At 46.7% G+C, this 26,740-nt stretch overlaps 1 protein-coding gene across 1 annotated transcript in view; it reads right to left on the bottom strand.

Annotated features, from left to right (window-relative positions):
• Nucleotides 1–19,357: 19,357 nt before the first annotated feature.
• Nucleotides 19,358–26,740, bottom strand: part of CRADD (CASP2 and RIPK1 domain containing adaptor with death domain) — an 82,641-nt gene continuing 75,258 nt past the window's right edge. The window contains exon 3 of the mRNA XM_072865292.1: nucleotides 19,358–19,879. Coding sequence (XP_072721393.1) covers nucleotides 19,584–19,879 — 296 coding nt within the window. The 3' untranslated portion in view covers nucleotides 19,358–19,583. The remainder of the gene's footprint in view (nucleotides 19,880–26,740) is intronic.

Here is a 26,740-nt window from a genome sequence, read left to right as displayed (position 1 = left end):
CAAAAGAACTCACTGCTAGACATAAAATGAAATAAAGAGCTTTCATTTGCAAAGAATTTGCAGTCTGGCATTTGTGGTTTTCTGCAGGGAAGACTCTGATAAAGGTTTGAATTCCAATCAGGGGTGGAGGCAGAATAAAAGAATTAGTCTCCTCCTTTAACGGATGGGAAAAATCAAACTAGCTACCCCAGCAGACTTGTACAAGGAAACAATTTTCACATCTGTGCTCAAATAATAGTGATACAGTCCATTTCTGTAGTATACATCAGTTAAGGATCTCAAAGTGCCTTAGAGCTCATTGAGCACGCCTACCTCCACTTACAATGCACCGTCTTTTGAGAGATACACAAAAACCGTTTTGCACAAGAGCTGGCAGGAAACATGGAAGACATCCATATTACATCTTTCCTAAATGGCGATTGATAGATATACTAAGGGTAATGTGTTGTACGGTCAAGACAAAGGCTTGGGACACGGGTGTTACACTTTGCGGGTTGCCTCTCTTGACCTAGCTAGATATGCCTACGCATCATTTAGGCTGCTTAAAGAGCAATCCCATGGTGCCCATAAGGATTTGGCAATGTAAAGTCACCAGATGGCAGAACTGAGGACTGAAATCCAGGATTTTTTGGTGGTGACCAAAAGTTCGTCTCCCACGATGGCTGTTTCATCACTCATGGGACATGAGTTGCTGATGTCAGTGCAGTTCTCAGAGAATAAGTGATCAAATTACCAGCACTGTCACCAAGGTCAGTACAATTAGTTTTCGTGGTGGTTGCTTCAGAAATTAGCCCAAGGGTCGTCTCGAGCCTTTTCCCACTTACAATCTCATTGGCTTAAATCTAAGCCAGACCAAAACCTGGAGAGTCCTGGAGGGCGGATCTTCCTGTACCCTTAGGAAATGGCTGCTGAAAGAAGTACAATAGCAGGCAGCCACCAATGCTGATTTTCATCAGTCCAGCCTCAGCCTTGCTCCAGCTATATCTAAGCGGTCACACCTCATGATCTCTGTGCGTGACTCTCACGGCTGCCTTCTGCCTCACGCTGCCCCGCTCAGAGACCCCTCATACGTGCCCAGTGCAGGGCTGCTGTTCTGCCCAGCTTGGACCTATGCTGGTGCCAGACACAGCCTCCTCCGGCACACCTGCCCTGGAGAGCCGCAGAGAGACATGGAGTGGGGCTGCCCCAGGGGGAGGCCCATGCTCCAGCACGCTCCCCAGCCTCAGCCTTTAGGTACCAGCGCTCCTGCCCTACATGATCCAGTACACCATGTGCACCCAACAGCTATCTACAGCTCCTTTTGGTGGTAGTGAAAGGGGTTGTGGGCAGTTTTAATCAGCATAGTCTTCCCAAAAATCAGCACAGGCCTCTTCATATACTCATGGGTTAAGCTACTAGTCTTCTATTTTGATCATGCTTTTGCAAGAGAATTATGCTGTTACTGTTCAGGAAAGTTTCCTATAATAGCTTAATTTCATGCTCATGACTGTGGCACATGAATGGCAGCCTCCACAATAAATTGCAATAGCTTTGCAAACCCCATTAAGCTTTTGTCCATCGCAGGGCTTATTTCCCTTTGTCACTGGCACAGGCACGTTGATGACTGTCTTAACAGAGCTGAGATCTATCTATACACCTTGCAGCATTCATACTTTGATCGGCACTTTGTTTTTCAGCTGGTTTTACTTTATTTACTACCACTGGTTTCCAAACTCCTCTAAGCTCCTGGTTATACTCTTCCAAAATTTATCCCCATTCATAGTGCCACATGTAAACCTCTGTATTATCCAAATAATATCTGCAGTTGCTACTCTAACGGCACCTCGAGCACTCAGTACTTGAAGTGTTTGCAAGTGATCTGCTTTATTCTGTGTCCAGCTTAAACTGCTTGCACATAGCAACTAAAAGAGTTTCCAAGTGTCTCTGTCTGGGAAAGTTGGCCTTCAAAACTACAGTCCCTTGTGCTGCAAGGCTGTTCATTGCATTGCTAATGCAATAAGAATGAAGCCCTATGGAGAACAAGAAGGCTTGAAATCTCCTTGTGTTCAAAAGAGGGTCCCCAGGGTCTAACTCCTGCTCTTCCATGACATTTCAGCTCTCTGATTCTCACTTGCAGGTGCTAAAGCTCAAGGCTGGGTCCACAATGGATAGCCAGCAACTGGGCAATGCAAGAACAAGGGGTGGGGGCAAGACTTGGAGACAACTCAGATATAACGGTGCAAACTGATACTCACAACGAAGCCTCCTTACCAGGAAAACTAGAAGAACAAGTGCTAAATGCAACCCTTGCTAGCAGATACCATGGTGGGTGAGTTAGAGTCGCCCAGAAGGACACTGGCAAGTCAGCCAGGAGATGCTCGTGGGTCTGTTCATTCATTTAGTAAAGAAAGGAACTCAGCCCCTCTTTTAAAAGAACAATAAATTTAATAATGATATTTTTAAAACCCCAGAATCAGAGTGGCATAGCTAATGATGCAATGAAGTGAGAACTGTCAGCTGTGACAAATGACTCTGCTGCAGACAACCCATTGATGAAAAGCTGTCCGTGTAGATAAATTCCTTTATAGAGCCCAGACACTCAGGTGGTGGCCTTTTCCAGCACCTCCATTTTATACATGAGTTTCCTAGCATTCCTCCCTCCCCTGCCAGTCCCCTCTGCCTTGTGTTGAAAGCGTCGACATGTAAAATGGACTTAGCATCAAGCTCTGGCGCTCTTTGGAATCGCTACAACAAATTACAAATGATGCGATCTCATGGTATGAAATGAATAATCTCTGCAAACGGCATGGCGTACTGGCCTGTTTGCTGCATTAGTCAGACACACGCTTTGGTTCAGCAAAGTGCTGCCAAAAATTCTGACCACACCCAGAAAGAAACATGAAAATATTCCTCCCAGGAAAACAGAAAGCTTATTTTAGCTAATTTTTGAAATGAGATGGTGGCCAGCTAACTGGATTTGACACAGAAAGAGAAAAAAAAAAAAAGGCAGTATAGACCTCCTTCCTCACAAAGGAATTATAAATCATTCATAGAGTGTTTTAATTACTGGGCCATTACAAAAATGCAGACAAATGCTGGGTGTGCGTGAGCATATTACAAGTGCATGTGTGAATTTATGGGTGAAAGTGTGCATAGATCCTAGACAAGTGCTGTGCATATCATTAATGGCCCCTTCGAGGGTTTCAGAATATAAGAATGTGAAAAAAAAAAAAAGAAGAAAAAACAGATCCCTGTTAGGTCAAACACAGATCTGGCCAGCCCAGTGCCCTGACTCGGAGAGTCGCCAGTAACAGATGCTTTGGAAAGAATATAAGAAAGCAAGCAAATATAGAGCGATCCTACACTTCCAACAGTCAAGCAGAGGCTGTGGGGACTTTCTAAGCTGGAGGCTACATCTGGAGCCCAGTTTTTAATAGCCGCGGAGATGCTTACTGCTCAGGTGGTCTCCCTGAACGCCGGGGAGCTTCGCCTTGTAAAGAGTGACTGAGGAACGGCCCCGAGGGCTGAACTCGGCTGCTGCAGAAAGAGCTACCACCTGCCCCCGCTTCTCCAGGGAGCCCCCACTTCGGGGCATAATCAGTCCTGGGTTTCTTTGCTGAGACAGCCAACAAAAGTTATTATAATTAATATAAATTGTGGTGATGGACTCCCTAATTCTGCTCAGAGAGGTTATTATACAGCTATTAGACTGCAACAAAATGTGGCCACTACTGATCTGGGCTGGTTTGAATTAATGACCCAGAAATGAAAGACTCTATATCCTATTAACAGTCTGCCAAGCCATGCCAGATCTCATTACTTTGGTTTATTTGTAACCCGTCAGGAAGGACCCAATGCAAATCCAGATCTGGAGTCGATCCAGAGCAACTCCAAAAGGCACCTCTACAATCTCTCACACGGCAGAGCCGTGTCTGCCCAGTTTCACCCAGCAGTGGGGAAATGTTCATTTCCACGGGGTTTTGTTCACCCAGATGCATGCCGGAGGACAGCGGTGGAAAGGGACCAGTGAGACGCGAAGAGGGACTCGGACCCCCACTTTGGAAAAGCCGTCTGCTGCACCGATACCACATTGCGATGTGTAAATAGAAAACAATTACCTTAAATTTCAACTCTGGTCTGTGCGTGACCCTGGTTTGTACTTCGCTGGTTCCAGCTGGCAAAAGAGGGGTGGGTTTGGCAATGGCAGGGGTGCAGGTCACGGCGTGCGCTGCGGGGACAGGCCCCAGCAGGTACCCCCCGTCGCCTATGACTTGCAACCCCTCTCCCTGCCCGAGTATCGGAGACGGTGGGACCCTCCAGCTGGCACAGGGCCACCATGGCAGGACCTTCCCAGGGCACGTTTCAACCCGCTCCCCACCCTACCACCCACGCAACTGTTGGTGCAGGGAGTGAAACCTCGGTACCGCAGCGATAACTTCAGGTTATCGTGTTAATTCCAGCAATAAAGCGATAAGGGAATACCAAGAATACCATGCTGGGAGGGAGTTATGATTGTGGGGGCCTGTGCCGGTCTTGGCAGCTGATGCTAGTGATTGCCTAGGGAATAGCCCAGGTAGGTTGTGTGCTGGGCTGACAGCCCAGGTGCATGCAGCACTGCAGGTTTTCCTATCTGCTTACTGCTGGAGACTGCAAGTAAGGATAAGCATACAAGTGAGCTGAGTTGATCCACACAAAAAAAATCACCCCTTCCCTCCCCGTCATTCCCACCTGATGTGAAAGGAAGAGGAGAAGGGGGAGAAAACGCAGCCCCCTGCCCCGGCCCCCACGGCCCCCGCTCCTGAAAGAGCCGCTGCGACAGCATCATCCATCTCGGCGTCTGACTGCAGCCTTGATCCAGTCCAGGCTTTCTGCAGATCCCTACTGGAAGGAAGCCATTTTTCTTGAGTGTATTTCCAAGAAACAGTTGACAGGCTTGGCACAGCTATTCCTGGAAATGTTCAATAGGTCATCTTCTGGAAGAGAGTGCTGACTGATGGAATTGAACAGATCTTGTTCTGCACGCCGCACGCCGCTCGCTCCCTCTCTCACGACAGCTTGGCGTTCACCTTCGCACCGTGCCCGGACCCCCGCCGCCTTGGCATCCCCCCCGCCCCAGCTTCAGCGGTGCACCGGCCTTGCACCCAACCCGCTCTGCACCAAAGCAGCCTGCAGGATTCGGGGTGCTGCGAGCCCTATTTCCCTCCTGGCAGCACCGCCGTGGTTGTCCTGCGCTGCCAGAACAATTGCTGCGTGAAGGCGAACGGCCCCAGACTGTAAATTACAGTGCTGCCCCTTTGCACACGCGTGCCAGCACAGTGGAAATCCTGTGCACGTACACACACACGCGCGTGCATGTGGCGGCCGGGAGCGTGGTAATGCAGGCTGTCCGACCGCGCTGTCCCCGCTTGTCCCTGGCCGTCCCACTGAGCTGAGGCATATGCTGGAGACAGGCTTTTAGCTTTTGCAGCGTGTTGCTGTTTGCCAGCAGGGAGGAAGCGCAGGGTGAAGTCATGCTAGGAGAAAGTTGCTTAAGGTGAGGCACGCCGGCGAGGAAAAAAACCAAAGATCCATGTTGGGTGGTTTCTTCAGCGCTTCTCCTGCCTTTAACCTGTTCCTGGTTGTAATTGCCCTGGCGAGATCTATTTCCTTCGCTGATTTTGGGGCGGATCCTGGCACCTCGTGCTAACCGAGGAAAAGGTCTTGGACAGTGATCCCAGCCCAGCCAGAGCCAGGGCAGGTCAGGATGCCTCGCTGGCACTCCCACCCAGGGCGAGGAAGTGCTGCCGTGTGCCGGGACGGCCCCGACGGTGGCAGCGAGGAGGGTCTGCAAGCACGGGCAGCCGTCCAGCCTCCCCAGCCTCTGTTTACCAGCCTCAGCATGTGGAGAGTGCCAGGGGTTGTGCCCTCAGGGCACCAGCCAGGGAAGAAAGTTGCTCCGTTTTAGAAAAGCACACAAGTTTGCTCCCCACAAAGTGCCATAGCCCAGCTCTGCAGTGTCCCACCCCAGCCTGGCTGCAGAGGAGATCTCAGGTCCCCCCCTGCGTCTTAGCTCCAGGGTCGGTCTTGCCCTCCTGCCCACAACAGGTATTTTCTCCCCATGTTCAGAGAGATTTAGCATGGCTGGCTGGGTTTAATTCTGGCCTAGATAGCTCCTTATCACGTTAAAGGATCTTTGCTTCTGTATCAGCACAGCTCAGCAGGTACGTGCTGATACCACCACCAGCAGCCACATAATGCTCCCTGCCCCATCCCACAAAAGGAGCACGAGCAGGGCTTGTCTTCGTGTCCCTCCCCAGCAGCGTGAGGTGGATAAGGGCTGGGAGGGACAACCGAGGTACTTAGCTGGGATGTGGTGCAAAGAGCCGCCCTTGCCTCTGCGTTCGGGCTGCGGCGATTCTGCAGGATAAATACTGTCTCTGCCCTGAGTCCCATGAGCTTTTTCCTTCTCTTCTGCAGCCTGTGAATGCAGCTGTTCACTAGAATGATTTTTAAGTAACACTCTGCAGGTTCTGTGTTGTCCCCCTTCAACTCTATCCACAAATAATGTCCTTGCTCTCTGCCAGGAATTAAATTTCATCCATATCTGTAAAAACATCAAGACAAAACACACTCGGCTCAAACAGTTGCCAGAGCTGGCACCAGACCCACTGGGTCCCCAGGCAGAGGCTCAGAGAAGCCTTCCCTTTCCCCCTCTCACACCATGGATGCATTGCATTGCTGGTTGATTTCCTCCTTATTGCCCCCTCCTTGATTCCCAGTGGCCTGGAGCTCATCTTCTCTAGGCTGTGGGTTCCTAAAACTAGTTTAGCATACAACTGCAGAGGTATTTTAAGACAGGAAAAAATAAGGACTGGAAGGTACTCCCTGTGCTAGCAATGCAAACAGGGGTGAACACGCAATGGACCCTCGGTCCCTGCACCCCTGGAGCATACCCACTTCACATCTTCCCACTCGCTCTTAGATGTTGCAAGTCTTCCCCATTTGGAAAATGCAAAGCATTTTTTCAGGGAGAAAGTAAAATCACTGCCCCTGTTTACCGGTGAGCGGAGAGGTCTGAAGGGGAGCTACACTGAGCCCACAGCCACCAGGGCACGCAGGCCACCGACTCCAAACTGGAAGCCCCTCAAGGAGGACCATGGCACTCATGGCTGTTCACCCCATTACAAACACAGGAACCAACCGTGAAGTTTAGTCCAAAACAAGGACTTTCCCCAGAGCTGGGGGAAGATATGAAATGAAAGGTCCATTTTAGAGAAACTCTTTCAAAGGGAGAAAGTTGTAACCCTTCTGAGAACAGAAACATGCCTTTACTCTTTAGGCTTTACTCTCTACCTTCAAAGCGTGGGACTGAGGAACGCTTCTCCCATAGACACCCTCTTACGCGTGGGTGTGGGTGCCTGCCGCAGCACGCTGGGATGAGAGCCGTGCCCGCGGCTTCCCTCCCTCCTTCCCTTGCCCCAGCCCCTGTGGGTCCTCTCATCTGCTGAAGATAACCCCAGGCACGCACGCACCGTAGACCTACTGCCGTATTTCTCTAAATTGAGCTTGCTGTGGGATGCACCTGCTCTGTAACATTGATAGAGCTGTGTTTTTCCAAATCTATGCCTTCTAGTCCTTTTTTTATGCATTAATAAACAACTCAAATCATCATTTGTTACCAACTTAATTACCGGTTGTCACCACTCAGCAAATATTTCAAACAGCTGAGAGTGGGAAACACCCTGTCATGCACAGTATACAAGAGGAGCTCTTGAAAAAAGGTCTCTAAAATAAGAAAGGAATCGTTCATAGTGACACTTTTCAGGATCCTTGCCTCCTAGTGGGTGGATATAAAGCAAAAATGTGCAAAAATCCTTTATCCAGCATTCATTCATTCAGAAAAAGCTTCTGAGAGACTTTGCATAATTTTCAGAAGCTCATGGATGCCGGTGGGACCAGCTGCCGTGCCTTCCCCGGGGTCTGGGGCTCCCCCCATGCCAGGGGGACGCTGCGGCTCCGTGGTCCCCCGGGCTGGCACAGGGCAGAGCGGTGGGAGGACCTCCTGGAGCTGGAGGCTTTGCAGGGCTGTGTCGGGTGGAAGAACACACCTTTCACCTGACCTTCAAGAGACCACTTCCTTGAATGTGAGACTTGCCAAGTCTGCAGGAAAAGCAGTTTATGGCTAAATGCAAGTAGGTTGGGGTAAGAGTGGGGAAGGGGTGTAGCAGAAGGGGACAAGTTGTGGGTTTTTGAGTAGCTGCAGGAGAACTCATCCTCTTCTGGCTGAGAAAGAAATCCTAGCTTACAGTTTGGGACAGGATTCACATATATACCTTTTAAATCATACGGTGTTTATTAATAGGATGTGCTCTCCTTCCCTAAACCTAGATTCCTTACAGCTCGGTGTCTGCTGACAGGCAGCTAACAGTCAGTGTTGCTTTGTCATTTTTGTTCAGAGCTGTGGTTTTTTAGAAGCTATTTAGAAATGTCTCTTCCATTTTACTTGCCTGTGTATCTCCCCGCTGTCTGGCCAGCTTGTGGCTGATAATTCTCAGTGACTCACAGATAAAACCTATTAAAAAAAACCCCTAAGCAGTGACACACCAGATGTGCAGTGAAGTTTTAAAAACATGCTATGACTTTTTAGGAATACATGCAATTAATATTAAACAGATGCCTGAAGTTTCCTGCACAGCTGTTTCTCTATTACGTGTCATGACTTTTAATGGCACTGAGGTGAGACACACAGACATGAGGAAATGCAAGACTATTCCAAATTCAAGCTTTTAAAATTCTAGCAACAAAGCTGGGGGGGGGGCGGGTTGAGCCAAACCACCAAACCTCTCACAAGGCACAAAATGGAATATTTTTGCTCGGGTGCTTCACAAAGCTGACGGTCAAGGTAACATATACGATCTACTGCTTGGTAGTTTATCACCTTTGTTAGGTACCCTTGTCTTTATTGTCTTCCTCCAATATATCTATTTTTGTAGCAGAGATCCGCTCTGTGTTTATACACAGCTAGGACTAGAACTGGATTACAAGACTGCATTTTGTTCCAGAATCCCGCTTGCACTGTGTGAACTGTTTATACAAACCGAGTAGGTCTTTTTCCAGGGAAGCTTGTCTACCAAGTTTCAATTTCCTTTTATTGGATACATGAGCCATTTATTACCCCCGAAAGGCCTCCCTGAAACTCACGTTGTCAGGACCTCCACGGCTGGTGAGGTGGCAGTGGTACCGCAGGGGCCGTCAGCGCTGGCAGCCAGAACCATCAGGAGCTGAAAGCACCTTGTCTCAAAAATCAGGACTTTTGGGGTGGGATGGATTTAATCTGACACAAGGGATGGGATTCACCTCAATTAATGTACACACCTACAGGTGAGCTAGGCATCAATTATAGTCACTGGGGTGTGAACTCATCTCATCCTAGCAAAAACATAAGGAAAGGTAGATGAATTGAACCCAAAAGGTGCCTGCTTCTCTCCCTTGACTATAAAAGGATGTGACAGGGTTCAGCTGGTGTAGGTGCCTCCATGGTAGATGTCTAAAGTTAGATGGATCCTTCTCTGGCTTTCTAACGCTGAATGGTCGGCCAAAGCAAGTCATCTACCTTCAGCCAGTGGAAAAGAGATCCCTCTAGAAGATGTCAGCCACATCTACCTGACAGATGGGCTGAGCTGCCTGCCGATGGTGCCCATCTTCATTCTGGTCTATCTATGGTCTATGGTCTATGGGAGAAGCATAGGATACATGCCTGATCTTTAGCTGGTGAAAGCTAGAAGGGATGAAGTCAGGTCTCCACCTTGTGGGGTTACTTTGCTTCAGGATCACACCCTCACCCACGACCTCAGTAAGGCCTCAGCTCATCTTTTGGGTGGCATGGTGCAAATGCATCAGTGCTTTCACATTTCCTTAGATATCTTTTCTGGCTCCAGGGTTAAGCAGTTGAAGTGACACAGGAAAGCCTCTGGATGCTAAGCAGCTCCACCCTGGGCACCCTACAGGCCCTTACCCGTAGGGTGCAGTTCCCCCTCCCACCCACTGCCCTCCCTCCCAAGGGGATCTCCTGAGGCCCCAAATTCCTCCAGCAGCAGCTGCTGTCATTCCCTGTGTCCCTTTGGAGGCTCATTATAGTTCTGAGATTTGCTCTCTCACTATTCATCATGCCTTCTGTGGGGAGTCACAGCCAGTTTATCAGCTACCAGGAGCATGCTTTCTGGGCTGAAAAGCAATTTCCTTTTCTCCTCTTATTGCAGGAGCCTAAGAAGGGTTTGATTTATGCCATCAGTTTTAGATTTAAAAATCTTCAGCTTCACCTAGGTACATTTCCTGGAGATCGGCAATGCTTAGTATAGTAAGCATTTAGTAATGCTTAACAGATGAGCAATTCTGTTATGCCATATGACAATCTCATATACACGAGGTCTGGATTTTTCCTACCATGTTAGTTACAGCCACTGTCAAATGGTGCCGTTCGTCTTTTCCTCCTTCTCTTACCAAGCTTATGTCCCCAGGAGAGTTCACAGCAGCGAACGTGGCAGCCCTTCGATGCTGCTTGTGATCAGCTGCACTTCTCGCTTACTTTTGTGCAGCACTCCTACTTTGTTGCTGTAATGGCCCTTAAAAAACATAAGCATTTGCCAACATGCTCAAGTACGGGAGAACACAATGGCACTATGTGAGAAATGCTGGCTTTTTAATGAAAAACACTGCTGTTTGCCAGGGGAAGTGGCATTCACCACCACATGGATAGCTCAGACTTAACGGGCCACACTCATCATTGCTGGATTTCTGCTGGGCTCGTCAGAAGTATGAGTCACTGTGGTCCACCCTGAGGGTCCACACAAGCCCATGCTGAGGATGTTCCTGGTGGGGGAGGCAGAGCGGGACTGGCCATGAGCATGGGTCGAGACCACCTCGGGCGTACAGCAAAGGGGCACTGTGAGGAGCGAGCGGGAGCATGGGCCTCCGTATTGGGCCCAGCGCTCACCCATTCCTCTTCTCCAAGTTGGGAATAGGTTGCCCAGAGAGGTGGTAGATGCCCCATCCCTGGAAACATTCACGGTCAGGTTGGACAGGGCTCTGAGCAACGTGATCTAGTTGAAGATGTCCCTGCTCTTGCAGGGGGGTTGGACTAGATGACCTGTAAAGGTCCCTTCCAACCCAAACTATTCTATGATCTATGATTCTATGATTCTATGATTCTATGATTCTATGATTCTATGATTCTATGCTCAAGGTGGTTTTTTTTATAACACTCAAGAGAACAACCTGCATTTCTAAAATGAGACACTTGAGAGAGGTTTTGAAGCAGCCAATGCTTCTGTTGACTTCTTTCAGTTCCCAAGGAACCAGCTATTTCGGTTGCCAGTTTCTTGAAGCAAGGCTGTGTATCGACTCACAGCCCTGCACCAGAGCTGGGCGAGCCCCTTGCAGCCTCAGAGCAGCAGGCAGATTTCTCCAGCTGATGGAGCCTGACCTTCCCGTGATGCCCTCCAGCTCCACCAGAGCTGGACCCAATAGCTTGGGCGGTTAAACGTGTCCCCATTGCCCAGCCCTGCACGGTGCATGTCCCGATGTTGGCCCAGCGCTCACTTCCCCACTGCAGGGAGGCAGTGGTGGCCGCGCGCCCCTCGGGCAGCGCTGGGTGGGCAGCGGCCATGGCCAAAAGCATTTGCTGTTGGCCGTGCTTGGCCAGGCGCCGGCTGGCGCTTCTTTCGGGTGACGACTTTGCTTCAGTCGCTCATGGCTTGTCACCTTGCCAGGATGCACGCCTTGTGGGATTAGCTTTTGGAAATTGCAGCTGCGTGCCCTGTGAGAAATGTCCCTTCTAGGAAAGCACGTTAAACCTGGAGCCAGCCCGTCAGCTGGATTTCAGGGTGAAATCTGATGTGTCGGTTGTGTCTGCCTGGGAAAAGAAAAAAAAAAGAGAAAGAAAAATCCTACCTGCTGTGGCATCTGCTGGCATCAGAGGACACATCTCCCGACATGCAGCCTCGTGGCAGGGACGAGGAGCCAGCAGGCAGGCACCTAGGGCACTGCCGAGGATGGGGCAGTGCTGGGAGCGAACCCTCCAGGAGCTCTGGAGCTCCTATTCCCTCCTCTCCCAATCCCTTTACCCTTGTCCTCTACATGCTCACGCACACGTGTCCCCCTCTGACCTGTTTGCTATTCCCTGTCTTTATCAGGTGCCCGGGGGCTGAGCAGAGCCCCGAGCTGACATGGAAGCGGAGAAGCTGACAACCCATGACACGGCGCCCAGTTTGCAGCTGAAAGAAAAATCACAGTCCTCAAATTCACAACAGGCTGGTCAGCCAGACTCAGGGCTTCATTTCCAGTCTGATTTTCTTCAGATCTTTGCTATTACTCTTGCCTGCTTCTGTGATGTGGCTCTTGCTTTAGGTAGCTAGTTTCAGGGTTTGTTTTGGTTTGGTTTTTCTCAGAGTTCTGTGGGACCCAAATACTTGGTGCTGGGTGAGAAAACCTGTGTGTATCACAAGGAGGAAAACCTCTGGTCGCCTCTTCAAGGCCTGTGTTGACACACTTTGCATCACAGCTGGGAAGCACGCCCATGCTCCTCAGAGCTCTCTCTGCTCTGCAGAGGTTTCGGTGCTCCACCCTGCTTGCCGTGCGATGGCCGCTTGCTCAGACAGCAAACCCCAAGTGTGCATTAAGCAAATAATCTTGGTCTCACTACGCCTTCGTCGCACTCTGCATCGCTCTACAAGTTGCAGCCTGAAGTGGTTTCTCAAATGTTGCAAAGCCAGGACCAGCAACAGAGAGGAAGAATATGTAATTATTCAGGCTCGTTTCACATGCAGACATGAGACCCGATGGCACAGCAAGCCCAGTGCGAGGCAAGTAAAATTCCTTCAGAAGGCTTGATTTCCCAGGTCCCTACATGGGTTGTTTGTTAATCCCGAGATTTTTCTCAGAAGTCTTTATTATCCAGAACAGGGGTGTGTGCTGATCGCATGCTGCTTCTTGGAAATTACTGGGAGGCAACTTACTGGGAGGTAACTCTAGATGGGAATCTGAACAAAAGGTGTTGCTTAAGCATTCTGAAGAATAATTGAGCACTCGCTATGCAGTTTGTTTAATAACCTGAAAGACGGATCCTTATCAGGATTCTCCACATGCTCTAGTTATTCAATTGCTTTCTTATTTAAATAAAGCCTAGCAAATGTGTCCATAAAAATAAAATTACCTCATAAAAGGCGGTATCACTGAGGTCTGCCTGCTCAGATAATTGAAAGTTGTATTTTCCTGTTAGTATGTCATTATATTCTTTTTTTTAAAGGGCTGTTGGGTGCCCGTTGGGCTTTCAAGGGCAATGACTGTGCCACGCATCCCCAGCGCTGTTCCTGTTAAGGTGCCACGAAGCAAAATGTGGTCGTGGGCTCATCCTGACCAGCCTCAGACAAGTGGGAACGCTCCCAGCCCTTTCCTGGAGTTCACAGGGTTGTGAGCTGGGAAGCATCACCCTCCTGGCAGAGCAAGTATCACTAAAAAATCAAAATGAACATCAAAGGAGTGTAAGAGTCCCCATGTGTCTGCTTCCTAGGGAACAGTGTTCAGCGTGCATGCAAAAAAAATACGCCCACTCTAGCTTCAACAATTCCCTTCAGGATAATCCAAAGTTAAGGGTGCAAAGACGGAAGATTAGAGTCAATAAAAATAAAATAGCTAATGATTGAAATCACAGTGAACAGCAACATGCAGATGTCCCAGGTGCTAGAAGAGTTTGCATATTTTGAAAGTCAAAAGGGCTAATTTTGAGGCCCACGCCTGAGCTGCATGCCATGGGGCAGGCTGACTTACAGCTGCGGAATGGCCAAGTGCAAGCATCCCGATCACAGGGCAAAACTCACTCTACCAGCACAGAACTCAAATCAGGAAGCAAGTGCTGGATCAGCTCTGAATTTAAGAAAAAAAAGGCATCGTTAATCAGAAAATAACTCTGACTCTGGAAATGTGTCTTCAACTAGAAACATTGCTGGTGGGATCAGCACTTGAGCAGTGCTCCCAGCTAAAGTGTTGTCCTACCCTGCCCTAAGCATGTTCATGGAGGAGCCTCTGTCAAGCAGAAACAGGACTTTGGGCAGTTAAATATTATGCCTAGACACACATTCCTCAGGAAGGGCTATGACAGCCTTCACAAGAGAGTAATAACTAGCCAGCAAGTGAAAACAGCCTCTGAGCGTGTGCTGCAAGGAGTTGTTAAGGAGGTCTCCGTGTCTCCTCTCTCTGTGAATGAGCTTGCTGCCGGTGTGGAGGAGGTCTGGGTGACGGCCTCTCAGGAAGCTGGTGGCCTCTCAGGAAGCTGGTTCACACCATGTGAACATTAACACTGGCCGTGGCAATTCCCGGTGCCTAGTTTGCCCTCCCAGGGTCTAATGAATTTGTCCCTTTTCTGGGCAGAGTTCAAGTACTTTGCTCACTCAATCCTCTATGCCCTTTTCTAAGTCTGATAGCAAGGGCTGGTGCTGCGTAGGTCAGAAATGAAAGTCCTAAAGATAGAAGAAAGAAAATGCGTAGTTTATTTTGCACAGACTGCCACTAGGTTGTGTTTCTTTTGGGTCAATATGGGTTTGGATCCTTGATCTCAAGGTGGAAAACTCCATGAATCTATTAACAATCTCCTGAGCCATCAAATCCCACCTCTTAGGGGATTATTCACATTCCAGAACTCAAAATGATCTCGGTTTTGGAAACATACCGATATCCCTTGCTGAATGGCTCCACTCCTCTGTTCTTTTTCCTTTCTCATGACGCTTACTTTGAAGTGAATAGTGCAAAGTAGCACTTGAGGCAGTGAAAAGAGGACCCCATAACCTAGAGTGCTTACTACACCCACAAAAAACCCTTTCCTTTTTATTGCCCCAAATCCATAAAGACTGCTTTTCAAAGGGAGGTAGTAAAAGTCCCACGCTTCAGCAGGTTCCAATTAAAGAAGGCCTAATCCAAAGCGCATTGAAGTTAATAAGAGACTTTTTGTCTCTTTGCTGTTGGGGCTTGGACCAGACATCAGTGTCAGAAATGGTATCTGTAACACGTGCAGACATTTTAATGCAGTCAGTGCTGCAGGAGTGCTGGGACTCTTCCTGCGCCATTATCAGCTATACTGATCATTCAGCTCTCCCCGCCAGCTTCAAAGGGAAATTGCCAATTCATCTTGTTTCACAACTAAAATGCTAGGTTCAGAAGTGAATTCTGCTAAAACACATACTTCTTTTTTTAATCTGGAAAGATATTTTGACAGATTATTTCCGTTTCCGGCAAATGTTCCTTTTTCTCAGGAAATCAGTTAAAAAAGACACTGTATTCAGGCCAAAAAAAGCCAAATCACTGGATTTATTTTTAGGTCTATTTGTCGGGTGATAGAAAGACACCTTGAAAGTCAAAATTCTTTTCATTTTGTGAAATCTGGACAAAGCTTTTGAGTATGCATCGTAAATACACAAAACTTTTAGGAACTGCCTTTTCAGCTCTACTTCTACTATGCCTTGACATTAGGCTATGGCTATGGAGAATATGGAAGCTTATAAACAGATTAGCTCTCAGAGACTGTTTTTATTTCCAGTAAGAAACAAAATTGGCAGCATGACCACATTTTGCATCAGATGAGCGTGCCTTTTATATTCTTTGAATATAATACGACTTTGTTTATTTTTCCAGCCTTTTGAAAAATGTTTTATTCCATAGATCAATGACTGTCATAACATATGACTCAAGATGGAAATTTCCCCCACATCATCTGGGAGAAGCAGATGGAAGATGACTGCATTTTCATTTTACTCTACACTCCAGCCACTGTTCAACGCAGCGTAGAGCCTCCTTGACATGGTTCTGCCCTGAGGAGATCCCTTCTTTGTGATCATCCATGCTGCGTTATACAGGTGGGAAGTAGTGCTCTTAGACCTTGCCTATTGCTATGCTAAGAGTCCACCTGTACTTGCAGAGTACAAAACAGCTTTTATAAAGCCTACTTACCACTTAGGAGAGCTAAATGGGATCTCAAAGTCTCCTTTACAGACCAAGGAAGAAAATCAATGACTACTTTTTCCAAGGACTAGAAGTTAAGCCATCTGTTTCAGTGGAAGGTCCAGCAGGGGCCACCTTTATGCTTTCCTCTCTCAGGGCTCCTACACACTGCCACAAATAAGTAGATAGCAATAATACCGGTTTCACTAGAAAGGCTTTTTCAACATTGTTAAGAAACCCAAACACATCAGAGAGCAGTTGCTGCTGGCTAACCTTTGCCCCTGAGCCCATGTGCTAGCCCGAAGCCTGGAGTGGCCACGTGCCTCGCTGCAAGCGATGAGCAATGGAAGAGGGACGAGTCCTTGCTGGGGGCTGCGCCTGGCTGTCAGCCTGCCCCGTGCACCAGCCCTGGGGGCACGGTGGGCAGGGAGCACAGGAGCCCCTGCGCAAGCCCCTGTCATCACCCAAACTGGTGGCGCGAGGGAGTTGAGGCGAAGGGAGAGATGGGGAAATTTGCTCACTGAGTTGCCTCGCTCCTGAACAATACTCAAGTCACAGGCTTGTCTACAAGTGACATTTAAATAAATAACATTTGCTCCCAGATTAGTCCGAGAAGAATAAACATTTTAAGACCTTTTGACTGTCCTAAGAGAGAATAAGAGGCCTTGCTATACATCTGAAGAATTAAATTGTCTTAATTGCATCCTTGTGCAAAATAAAGCATTACATACGGAAGAAAAATATTTTTAAGTGGATGGAAAAATCCACTGGGTTAAAGGAATACTACTGTCAAGTTAAATGTGTCCCTGCATTTGTGTGGTGCAAAAACAAGCTTTAATAAAACTGAAGAGTCTAATAGGAACATTTCCATGAATTTAAAAATAACAGCAATGGAAACAATCTCATAAAATAAGTAAACCTCTCCCTTCAATATTTGCAACTCAAGTATTACAGCATTAATATAGGGCCTGGGAATGTGAAGGTAACTACTAATTATGGATTAAGTGCTTTGTTCGACAATATGGGAGGCCAGGTTTTAAATTTCTTGTCTAGCTGTGGCTCCTGTAATTTCAGTACCACTGCTGGGATGCAGAATTTAGCCCACCTAAAGACCAATTTAAATGGAGACATTACCTGATATGATACTCACCCATCAGGTTTCCAGTGGCCCATACTAGATACACAGAATGATACCTGACTTGTAAGGAAGGCTTCTTTGGCATGACACTTCATACCTACTCCAGGCTGTTTTCTTAACCATTGAAAAGACTCTAAATATACTAGTTATGGATAACCTGACATTGGTCTTACAAATGAAGAACATGAAAAGCAAAGTTCACCCAAAGAAGAAGGCACCAGGGCCCTGTGAGTGTGCCCATTACACTGCTTTACCGCCCGCACTGGTTGCCTTCCTGCAGCACTGCGCTCATGCTGGGTTAACTGGGGATGACTCCCTTGGAGACCAGTCTGTGTTAAGACTTGGTCTGTGCTGGCTCAGAACAAGATAAGGTAATTGCATTTATGTTGCTGGGAGCCAGCTTCTTCCTCAAAATCATGTTTCCAGTAGTTTCTCCTGCTCCCCATCTCCAGCTTTGGTTCCTCCAAACTGCTGCCAGGGACACTGCTTTGCCCCTCTTCCCTAAAATGCAGACCATGCTCCTGCCCATCTCACTGGCAGAATTGCTTCAGAGTCCTCATCACGCTCCCTACGCTGGGCCGTGCTCATATGAATTTGCCAAATGTCTGTACACCTGCTCTAGGATGGTTTGCAACCAAAAAAAGAATATGCTGGCATTAAAGCACCATGAAACAGAAAAATAAATAAATCCCAAGGCCTAAATTGATTTACATTGTTTATCTGGGATTTGTTGATAAACTCTGTAAGTAGGCATAACAGGATATAATTAGTTAAGATCTAAGTGAGGTATACCAGGATCACGATTTACTGAAAGTCAGAACTGTATACAGAAGATTAAAACCAAAATACCACCAGATTGCTTCGGGATCCTGCCAGGATATTTTTCCTGTTCCCATGCTTCTGAAAATCAAGGCAGACAGGATTTCCTTAAAATCTCTTTGTCTTTCCTAATTTCACAGATGTCTTCCAAAATCTGGATATAGAAAGAATTAAAAAAAAATGCAGTAAAGTTCATTCTTGCCCCAGTAAAGACTTCTGACAAGGCTGTTAAGCTGTTAAATTATACGGGGCAGATCTTGTAGGATAGGAAGTTACTTGGCAACGACTGTAGATGAAAGAGTCTACCGTAACTTGCTCATAAATAGACCTGGAAACCCAGCATCCAAACTTTGTTCTTCATTGACTGTACAGCAAACTGTGCAGGGAGAATTAAAACGTATTCTGCCTCTTATCATCAGGCCTCAGAGAGCAGCTGGTCACTTCCATTGCCTTTGGATACATAACCTGTGGACTGATCCCCACTCACCTGGTCAGCAAAAGCCTCAGTGGCTTCTTCCAGCAGGAAGAAAATTGCCTTGACAGGAGGGAAGGTGGAGAAAAGCCCAAATTACTGGTGGTACAATTACAGCTGGCAAAGAACTGGGGACAGGAATGTCAAAGCTGCCCCCATTAGGTGCAGAAAGCAAACGAGCCTGGTGGATGGCACAAGCAGGAAGGAGAGCACTGGGGAGTTCATCTGCACCAGAAAGGACCTGCAAGCTTCAGTGCCCTGTTGGGCATGCAGTGGTCAGACAAGGGTGCCCGTGGACACTTGACCTAAGAGTAAAACTTCAGTGAAACAAGATTGCCTGGATCCAGAGCACAGCACAAAGACTCAGCAGGCACCAGGTTGTCTCCTAGTTTATTAGCAGAGACAAACACGGACAACTTAGCAGTTGTCTCCTTTTTTAGGCCCCTTCTCACTCTGTTTGCCTGTTCCTGCCTACCTTCTGGTCACTTTTCTACTGCGTGTCTTCCCTGAGAACTCCCCACCCGTGCTGTGCTAAGAGATGGCGTACGCGCACGGTGCCTGTCTCCTTGCAGAAACCTACACCCATTAAACAATAATGGGAGAAACCCTCACAGGCACACTAGGTTCCCCTTACTTCCACTTAGGGCCGGTTTCAAAGGCAGACTAAGGTGGCAGCCATCTATCCCAGCAAGGAACTGTATGTGCTAAAACTTTTATAAATGTGAAATTAGCCACCTGCAATAACTGTTGTAAAATTGTTAAATTAGTAACAGTGATTATTCTCATTTCTTGCTGGGATATCAGGGAACTAGCACGGAACAGCAGTAAAAAAGGCTCCTATATAGTCCAGAAAATAGGTTAAACCAAGTGTTGTTCCCGCAATGAAACCAGAAACCTTGCTGAACTCACTGCAGGGCCTCCTGCTTTCAAGGACTTTAAGTGTCACCCTATATCCCCACTGGAATAGTACAAAAGCGAACAGGAAAGAGTGATCCATTTTTTAATGCCTGCTAAAAATTAATCTGGCATGAAAAGAATTACAAGTCACAAGATGCCACAGAAAACTGGAATGTTTAAGCTTAATAAAACCACAGTTCCCAACCTCATTTTTTTCCAGTTTGAGGCGTCAGCTCTTCAACATACATTTCAGTGAATCCTCTTTATTTAATTTAACGCAGTACTTGAAAGCTCCCAGTCAAGAGCAAGGCTTCACTCAAGCATATACTGTATCACAGAAGGATCCACTTCTTCTGCCATCAGACTGGCTTGCAGACTTTGCATGGTTGCTTTTTTCCCCAAACGCTGTCTCCACAGGACAAACGCAGCTACGATCTGCGACTGCAGGTTGTGAGGGTGATTGACTTTACATCGATAGATGTCAGTATGGGACAAACCCAGGCACAGAACTATATGCTCCCATTCGGGTCCCAGTCTCCTCGCAAGCTTGTTCAGCTGCTGATCTGTTGGTGAAGTCTTCAAAATACATGGTGCAATTTCAGTTACATCTGTAAAAAAAAGAAAAAGAAAAAGAAAATGCAAACACATGTCACTAGGCAATGCTGCAAATATTAATGTAAGACCTTGACAAAGGAGGGAATAAGCAAAGCTGAGGTGAAAGAATTAATTAATTAAAGAAACAGAATACATACTCACCTAGAAAAATTAATTACATAATCAACCAGAAGATTAATAAAAGGAAAACTAATGCTCGGTGGACCATACTAGGGAGCCTTGAGGTTTTGGTGTCAATAATCCAGATATCAGAATTCTACTCCAAAGCCAAGACTTCCAAAAGTAATTATAGATTTTGGGGGAGTAAACAAGAAAGTTTTTCAAGGAACACTTTCCCAGCAGCCATCACCCTCTAAAAATCAATCTGCTTGCACCAGTATATAGTGATAAATGACAGATAGGGGACCAATAATACCTTATTACTCCTATTCTGTGACTCTGTTTATACACTTCAGAAACGACTTTGATTCCTTAGTTACTAGGTATTACTCTATTTTTTTGCTGAGGGCTGTTCACAGGAAATTCTTCTGTCTCCTAAGATGCTACTTACCCTTTGTGCCCTGTCATATATGGCAAACTCGTCTTGAGGAGACCAGCTGTGGGGGCTTTTCTTCTATTTGAATGAACCCATAAGCATGGTTTGGGTGAACCCAAATGAACAGGGCATCCACACCGTTCCCCAATACAAATTTTGCTTTCTTATCCCTCATCCCAGTTGTAGTAACACTCCTGAAAACATGCACGTATGTGCTACAGCCACATTCATCTGGCCTCCCTGAAGCTGTTTTCAGGAGAGTGCAAGGAAGTCCCATGTTCTCTCAGAGATTTCTGCCCTATGTCCCTTAGTATTGCCCCAGAACCCAACATGCCCCAGAAAGCACTCTTCATCTGAGAAGATGGTTAGCATTGAACTGGTACCTGAGTCACGGAGGACAGGATCAATACAACTACCAAAACAGCTTTCACAGGAAGGATTAAGGCAGCTGTAATTATCGGTGGTAAAAATCTCTTAGGGACTGAACCAAGTATTTCTTACAAACGCAAGTGATCTCTTTGCATATTCCCTATGGTAATCTGATCATTAAAAAACAAAAAGTCATTAATACAAACAGTGTTAATAGCAGAGTGAGAATACAGTGCTATTCATAAACATGCTCTATGGGATCCATCTCACCTAACTACAGATAGCCCCTCCTGAACTAATTATACTAGGATTAATTATCGCTAAGGAGAGAAATAGGCTCTTCTAGAATACAATCCATCTCACTGGAAAGAAGATGTCTAAAATAGATCAGATTAATTACTCCTCTAAATGTGCACGTTTCTCTCCACTGACTGTAAAAGGAGCGCTGGGTAGAAGCTCAGATGTTGACATTGATGCTGTAAACACCAGTGCTGGTGAAATGATTCTCTGCCTGTACATTCAAACCACATACCAGTTGCTTTAAAAAGGTGCATTTAGGAAAGCAGCATAACATATCTATAAAGCATATTTGCTCTTCGATACCCTTTGCAATCACAAGCTGAAATGAAGGGTCAATGCAGCCTGCAATTGCTGCTCTACTTTTGTTGCTGAAGATACTGCGTCAAAACGGAGCAAAAATATCCCCAAGAAAATGCTAATTATAGCCTGTCAGTCTGAAGCAGCAGACTCCCTACAGAAGAGCTGCTTTGCAAAATCTAATTTATAACTACAATATCACGCTCACAGTCTCCACTGCAGCAGAACAGCAACACTAGAAAGCACCACTCCTTCATTTTATCAAAAGTAATTGTTTTTGCATAGAATACCCAGAGCTTGCAAATGTTTGTACAATTTAAGCCCAGTCATACGTAAGTACTATACAAAGCTGCTTTGAGTAAAGGGAAAATTGCTTTCTGAGGAGTATTCAAGTCCCTTTCATCCTTCTGTCTCCAGATTGCCAAAGGAACCCGGGGCAAGTGGCTAGTTTGGGGACAGGGCAGAGGATGCGTGCCTCCTGAAGAAGGCTGAGCAATACTGGTGAGGCTGCCCTACGCTGTCACATCACATGTGATACCAGCTCCACAGGTAAGTCAGGACGAGGGAGTGTCTTTCATGAACACAAACATTTGAGAATAACTAAAATTTAAAATACATATAGCTACACTGTGCTGTTGCCAACACTACTTTTTGATATTAAACCCTTGCATTGGCTTATGGTCAGCTACTAAGCATAAAGCAGTGTGCCCAAAGGAGCGCTACCTGCCAGCCTGGGCTTTTTGCTCTCATGCTGGAATTTTTATACTTCATGTTCACTAGCAGAATGATTTTATGATACTGAAATGTGATCAAGCAGGGAGGCCTAACAATAATACATGTCAGCTTGTCCATCCAGCCTTTGATATTAGGCAGATTTTTTTACTACAAGTATCTTGCCTTCAGCCTGTTATCAGCCCTTTAATAAGAATAAGAATAAAATCCATCCAGGAAATCTTTTCATCTTACGCTGCCATCTGATTCTAATATGGATGTGGAAAATTCTGGGACAGAAGCCAAATGTTAAATTTAATACAAAGGACTGTTATTTTAGTCCCATTTTATTTTCTGTGATAGCTCTTTTTCAGCTCTGATACAAAGTCACTGAGGAAAATCTGAGACAAGTATTACATGACGGGCAATATTATTTAGAGGTATAGAGAAATATTTAGTGAGATCTTTTAGTTATGACAAATGCAAAATCACAAAAAGATTTGGATATGTTCTAGGATTAATGCCACTCTTAATTTAATAAACATAATGGCATTTCAGGTAAAAGGGAAATGAGTTTTCTGTGCTCAGCACCCAAGCTGCTTTGAACACATTGCGAAAACATTAAAGATGCCTTTTTTTAGTTATGTTTGCTATAGACCCTCACTTATAATCTCCATTTGTCAGGAACTGCCTGAGGGAGGTAACAATTAGAGCAAAAGTTTCAATTATGCAGATCTTGCAGTTGCATTTGAAAGGTACATTTAGGATACCGAGACCTCAGTTTTGCAAAAATTGTGAAGCTCTTCTTGCTTTAGGTGGATCCCATGTGGAGGTGTACATGCTTATGTTAGAAATATGCTTCAGGAAGGATATGAGGACTGCAGTTGGAAAGGGGAAGAAGCAGGGCTTGGGGCACGACCAGAGGGTGTTGAGGGTTTCCCCGGAGACGGCAATTTGCGGTGCCATCACCTCCAGCAAGCACACCGAGTGAAACACCGTGTCCAGCTGTGGACTTGGTCTACGCCGCAAACTGCCAGGGCCGTGCGCTGCGGAGATTTAGAGGCTGAAGTCTCGCTGCTCACACTGAAGCCACCAAGTCCCTGAGGAATGGAGAGCCGACGGCTTTGTGCTGGGGTGTGCGCCAGCCTGGTGCAGAGCTGCTCTCCTGGGACTGCCGGCCAGCTTGCTGGCACAGCACTCGGGACCATGAAAACCCCCTTTCGCTGGGCTGGAGGTGGGGAGGACACTCTCCACCCTGGTTTTGGAGCTGAAACTGACCCAGAGGAAGACCCACAGCTCCTTCTGTTCGAAGTTGCAGCACGAGGGAACGCGCTTCTCCCTGTCTCCAGCTCTCACTGGTCAAGGAAGCTCATCCACCCTAAGCCTTTATCCTAGCTGTCCCAGTTAAAAAAACAGGCGATGTTGACAACTTCTGGCCTGTGTGTACATGTGTGCTTCCAGACCACTACACAGATATGACAGTGCTGGTGAGTGTGGACAGGAAACAGAACTGGATATAAATAGACAGTATCACCCATACGTACCAGACAAAAGAGAGTAACCCAGATACCAAAGCTATATATGGGGCAAAGGCAGCTGGTCACCACTTTTGCATTTCTTTTTCTTCAGGACCTCTCCAGCTTTAAGTAGGAGACTCCAAGAAGATGTTGCAACAATCAGGGGGATGGAAAATAAACTGACCCCAGCTCTGTCCCGCTTGGCACAAGTGGGAGGATGCAAGATAAAGTCCAGTGAAAATGGGCTTTGAATCACTTGAAGACTCTTTTTTGCTTTTGCTTTCTCATCACCGTCTCTAGGTGATGAAAAGAGCTGAGATCATCTCTTAGGCTGTCTTGCGCCATGGGAAAATCTTTATCAGCATCAAGGAACCGACCTCCCGCTCTCCATGCAGCTGGAATGCATGTGCTGGGGAGCAAGCGAGCTTGGCTCCAACACAGGACGCAGCAGCAAAAAGTGCTGAGGCATTTTTGGTTGATCTGCAAAGTACCCAGCTGACTCCTCAGAACTGCTGGCAGCCTAAAGTGCCTTGCGGTTTTGTCTAAAGGACCCTTCTCCATCTAAGTATGACTTCCCTGTGCACGACCAAAAGCCTCTGTTGGGAGTTTCAGGGAGCCTTCTCCCTTATGCACTCAATACATTTTTACATGATGCAACACAAAACCAACTTTTTGGCTTTTGCTCTTTGCTATGTAAAAGGGACTTTGATGGAAATGATGTACCTGAATCCAAAGTGCTGAAAAAGTCTCAATCAGCTGCTGCCTAATCCTGCAAGGACAACTCTGCAGGCAGTTCAGGAGACAGTTGAGGAGCCAGAGATACAATGGCCCAGCTCTTATCTAATAACTATCTAACAAATCTGTCCCTTGGGAAAGGATGTTCTGGGGACTGGTCTCTGCTTCCAGCGCTGCCTCTGTATTTTATCCATTTAAATGACCATGTACATACTCATTGGATAAGAAGACAGAAGCAGCCCTGGAAGGAGATGGGAATCCGGGTCTCTCTGAGCTGTACATCCTAATGCTGAGGTGCACAGTCACGCTCCTCTTCATTTCCTTTCTCCTGATAAGTCATTCCAGAAAAAAATATAGAGATTTCCCCGGGAAGGGTCAAGAATGCTTCCCAGCCTCTAGAATGGAGCCTGGTGGAGAGAAAACTCTCCTGGGAATCCAGGGGTATGCTGAAACAGAGCAAAATTGCATGCAAGAGCCCTCAGCAGAAACAATGCTAGGCAAACGCTCTGATTTTTATATAATCACATCTGAAACAGGTAGGTGATTCTGGGCTTCAGACCCTGCATAACTAGAATGGGACTGTAAAAAGGAGTAACTGCTTAGGCATGCATCTGGCCTCAGCATCTTCTACTGATAAGTGTACAGAGTCCTTCAGTGATCTGGACTCAAGTCACTAACTGTTGTTCACTTGACTCTCTTACCAGATCCTGCTCATAATTTCTGAAGAGTTCAAAGCAAGCATTTCAGAGTCCTCTTTAACCGTCTTTCCTGGCATCTGGAGTACAGTTCTTCCCTAAGAAGTGCTAAAGTTAGATCAAGCAGTTCCACAAGCAGCAAACCAAAGAAGCCTTGCTTCCCCCAGGTGCAAGTCCTACAGATGATTCGTGCTTCAAGACTTGTCTCCTCCAGCTGCTTACCAATTCTCAAGGCACTCATGAAATCGCTCCTCTCCACAACAGCAACTAGGCAGGCTTCTTAAAGTTGGCCAACAGGTTCAGAAGCTACTAGAGGTACATGCATACACACAACGGCCCACAGTGGAGGAGCTCAAAGCCTTGGTTACTATAGGAAATTACACTAAAAGGGACTTTGAAGCTCCACAGAACCATCATGGCTAACATGCCAGCAGCCAGTGACATTTGGGGCACTTCAGCTAAAGGGAAATGTATATAATAAAGAACCTAGTGCCAGGCTCTGCTTCCCTCCAGCCCCCTTGGAGCGCAGTGCACTTGTTCAACTAGCCTGAACGACAGACCCAGCAGTGGGTACTGAACAGGCATGGTCATGGTTGCCAGAGTGTGTGCTGTGTGTTTTGGCAGCTGTGTTATGTTCCAGAAATTATTTAATGACTGAATGTCACAATAGCAAACACCTTGCACCTAACCAGGTAGATTTGCTTTAAAGTGAAATCCCCTTGGCCTGAGCGCAATGGTAGAAGTGGGTCATGAAGCAGAACAACACTTGGCGGATCAGGTTGGGACAGGCTTTCAAGAGCAGTGAGGTGGGGTTGCAGAACCTGAATTGGAAGGTAGTGTGTAATGCTCCCACTAATGGAGGGATCAGAGACTTTTGAAAGCTGCAGCCACCCTTGAGCTGCCAGAGATGCTGGATGAAAGGGAAAGCAGAGAATAAGCATTTTGAGGGACCCAGTGGGTGCTGTAGATCACTGAAGTCAAAGGGCAGATGATGGTGGCTGTTCTGGCGAGAAGGGTGGAATAAACAGAAGGTGCTGGATAACTGCAGGGGGTGGCTTGGCTCAATTTGTTAGAAAAGGGAATGGGAGGTGACAGTGAGCCTCCATGTGTACAGCTGCTCTTCTGTTTTCTTGTTCAGCTGTTCTCTCCCAACCCTGTCCTAACAGGTGGAACTGCATGCAAATGCCTGCCCTCTTCCTACAGCACATCCAAATTCATGAGCTCTAAGCCAACCTGTGGCAATGAATGACTGGAGTGCCAGATGGGAAAGTATCACGCTAGATATGCGACACTTGGCAGGCCTGCATGGAGAATGCAGCGCTTACTCCCTCCTGTGCAAGTTAAAAATGATCATGAAGCATTATAAGGTTATTTCACTGCTGTGAATTTTAGAAGGGTCTGATTCAGGACCTGTTTAAACACAAGGAAACAAGCTCAAATCACTGATCAGTGAAAAAAGTAGAACAGACTATCCAGAAACCAACCCCTACTATATAATTTGGGTGGTGTTCTTTTTCTTGTAGTCATTGTTGCTAATTAAACACTAGACTGATTCAAAGGCTGGAAAGGGAACACTAGTGTTTTGCATCAGCTCCAAATAATCATGCTCCAGGGAACCTGGAAAAATATTTCTCTTCTATATATCGCCATATACATATCTTTTCTATACATCTGCAAACAGCACGGATCACACAG

The sequence above is a fragment of the Ciconia boyciana genome, chromosome 1 (assembly GCF_034638445.1).
Source record: "Ciconia boyciana chromosome 1, ASM3463844v1, whole genome shotgun sequence".
In the NCBI taxonomy this organism is placed as follows: domain Eukaryota; kingdom Metazoa; phylum Chordata; class Aves; order Ciconiiformes; family Ciconiidae; genus Ciconia; species Ciconia boyciana.
The sequence above is the reverse complement of the archived record's forward strand: the minus strand, read 5'-3'. Positions and strand labels throughout refer to the sequence as shown.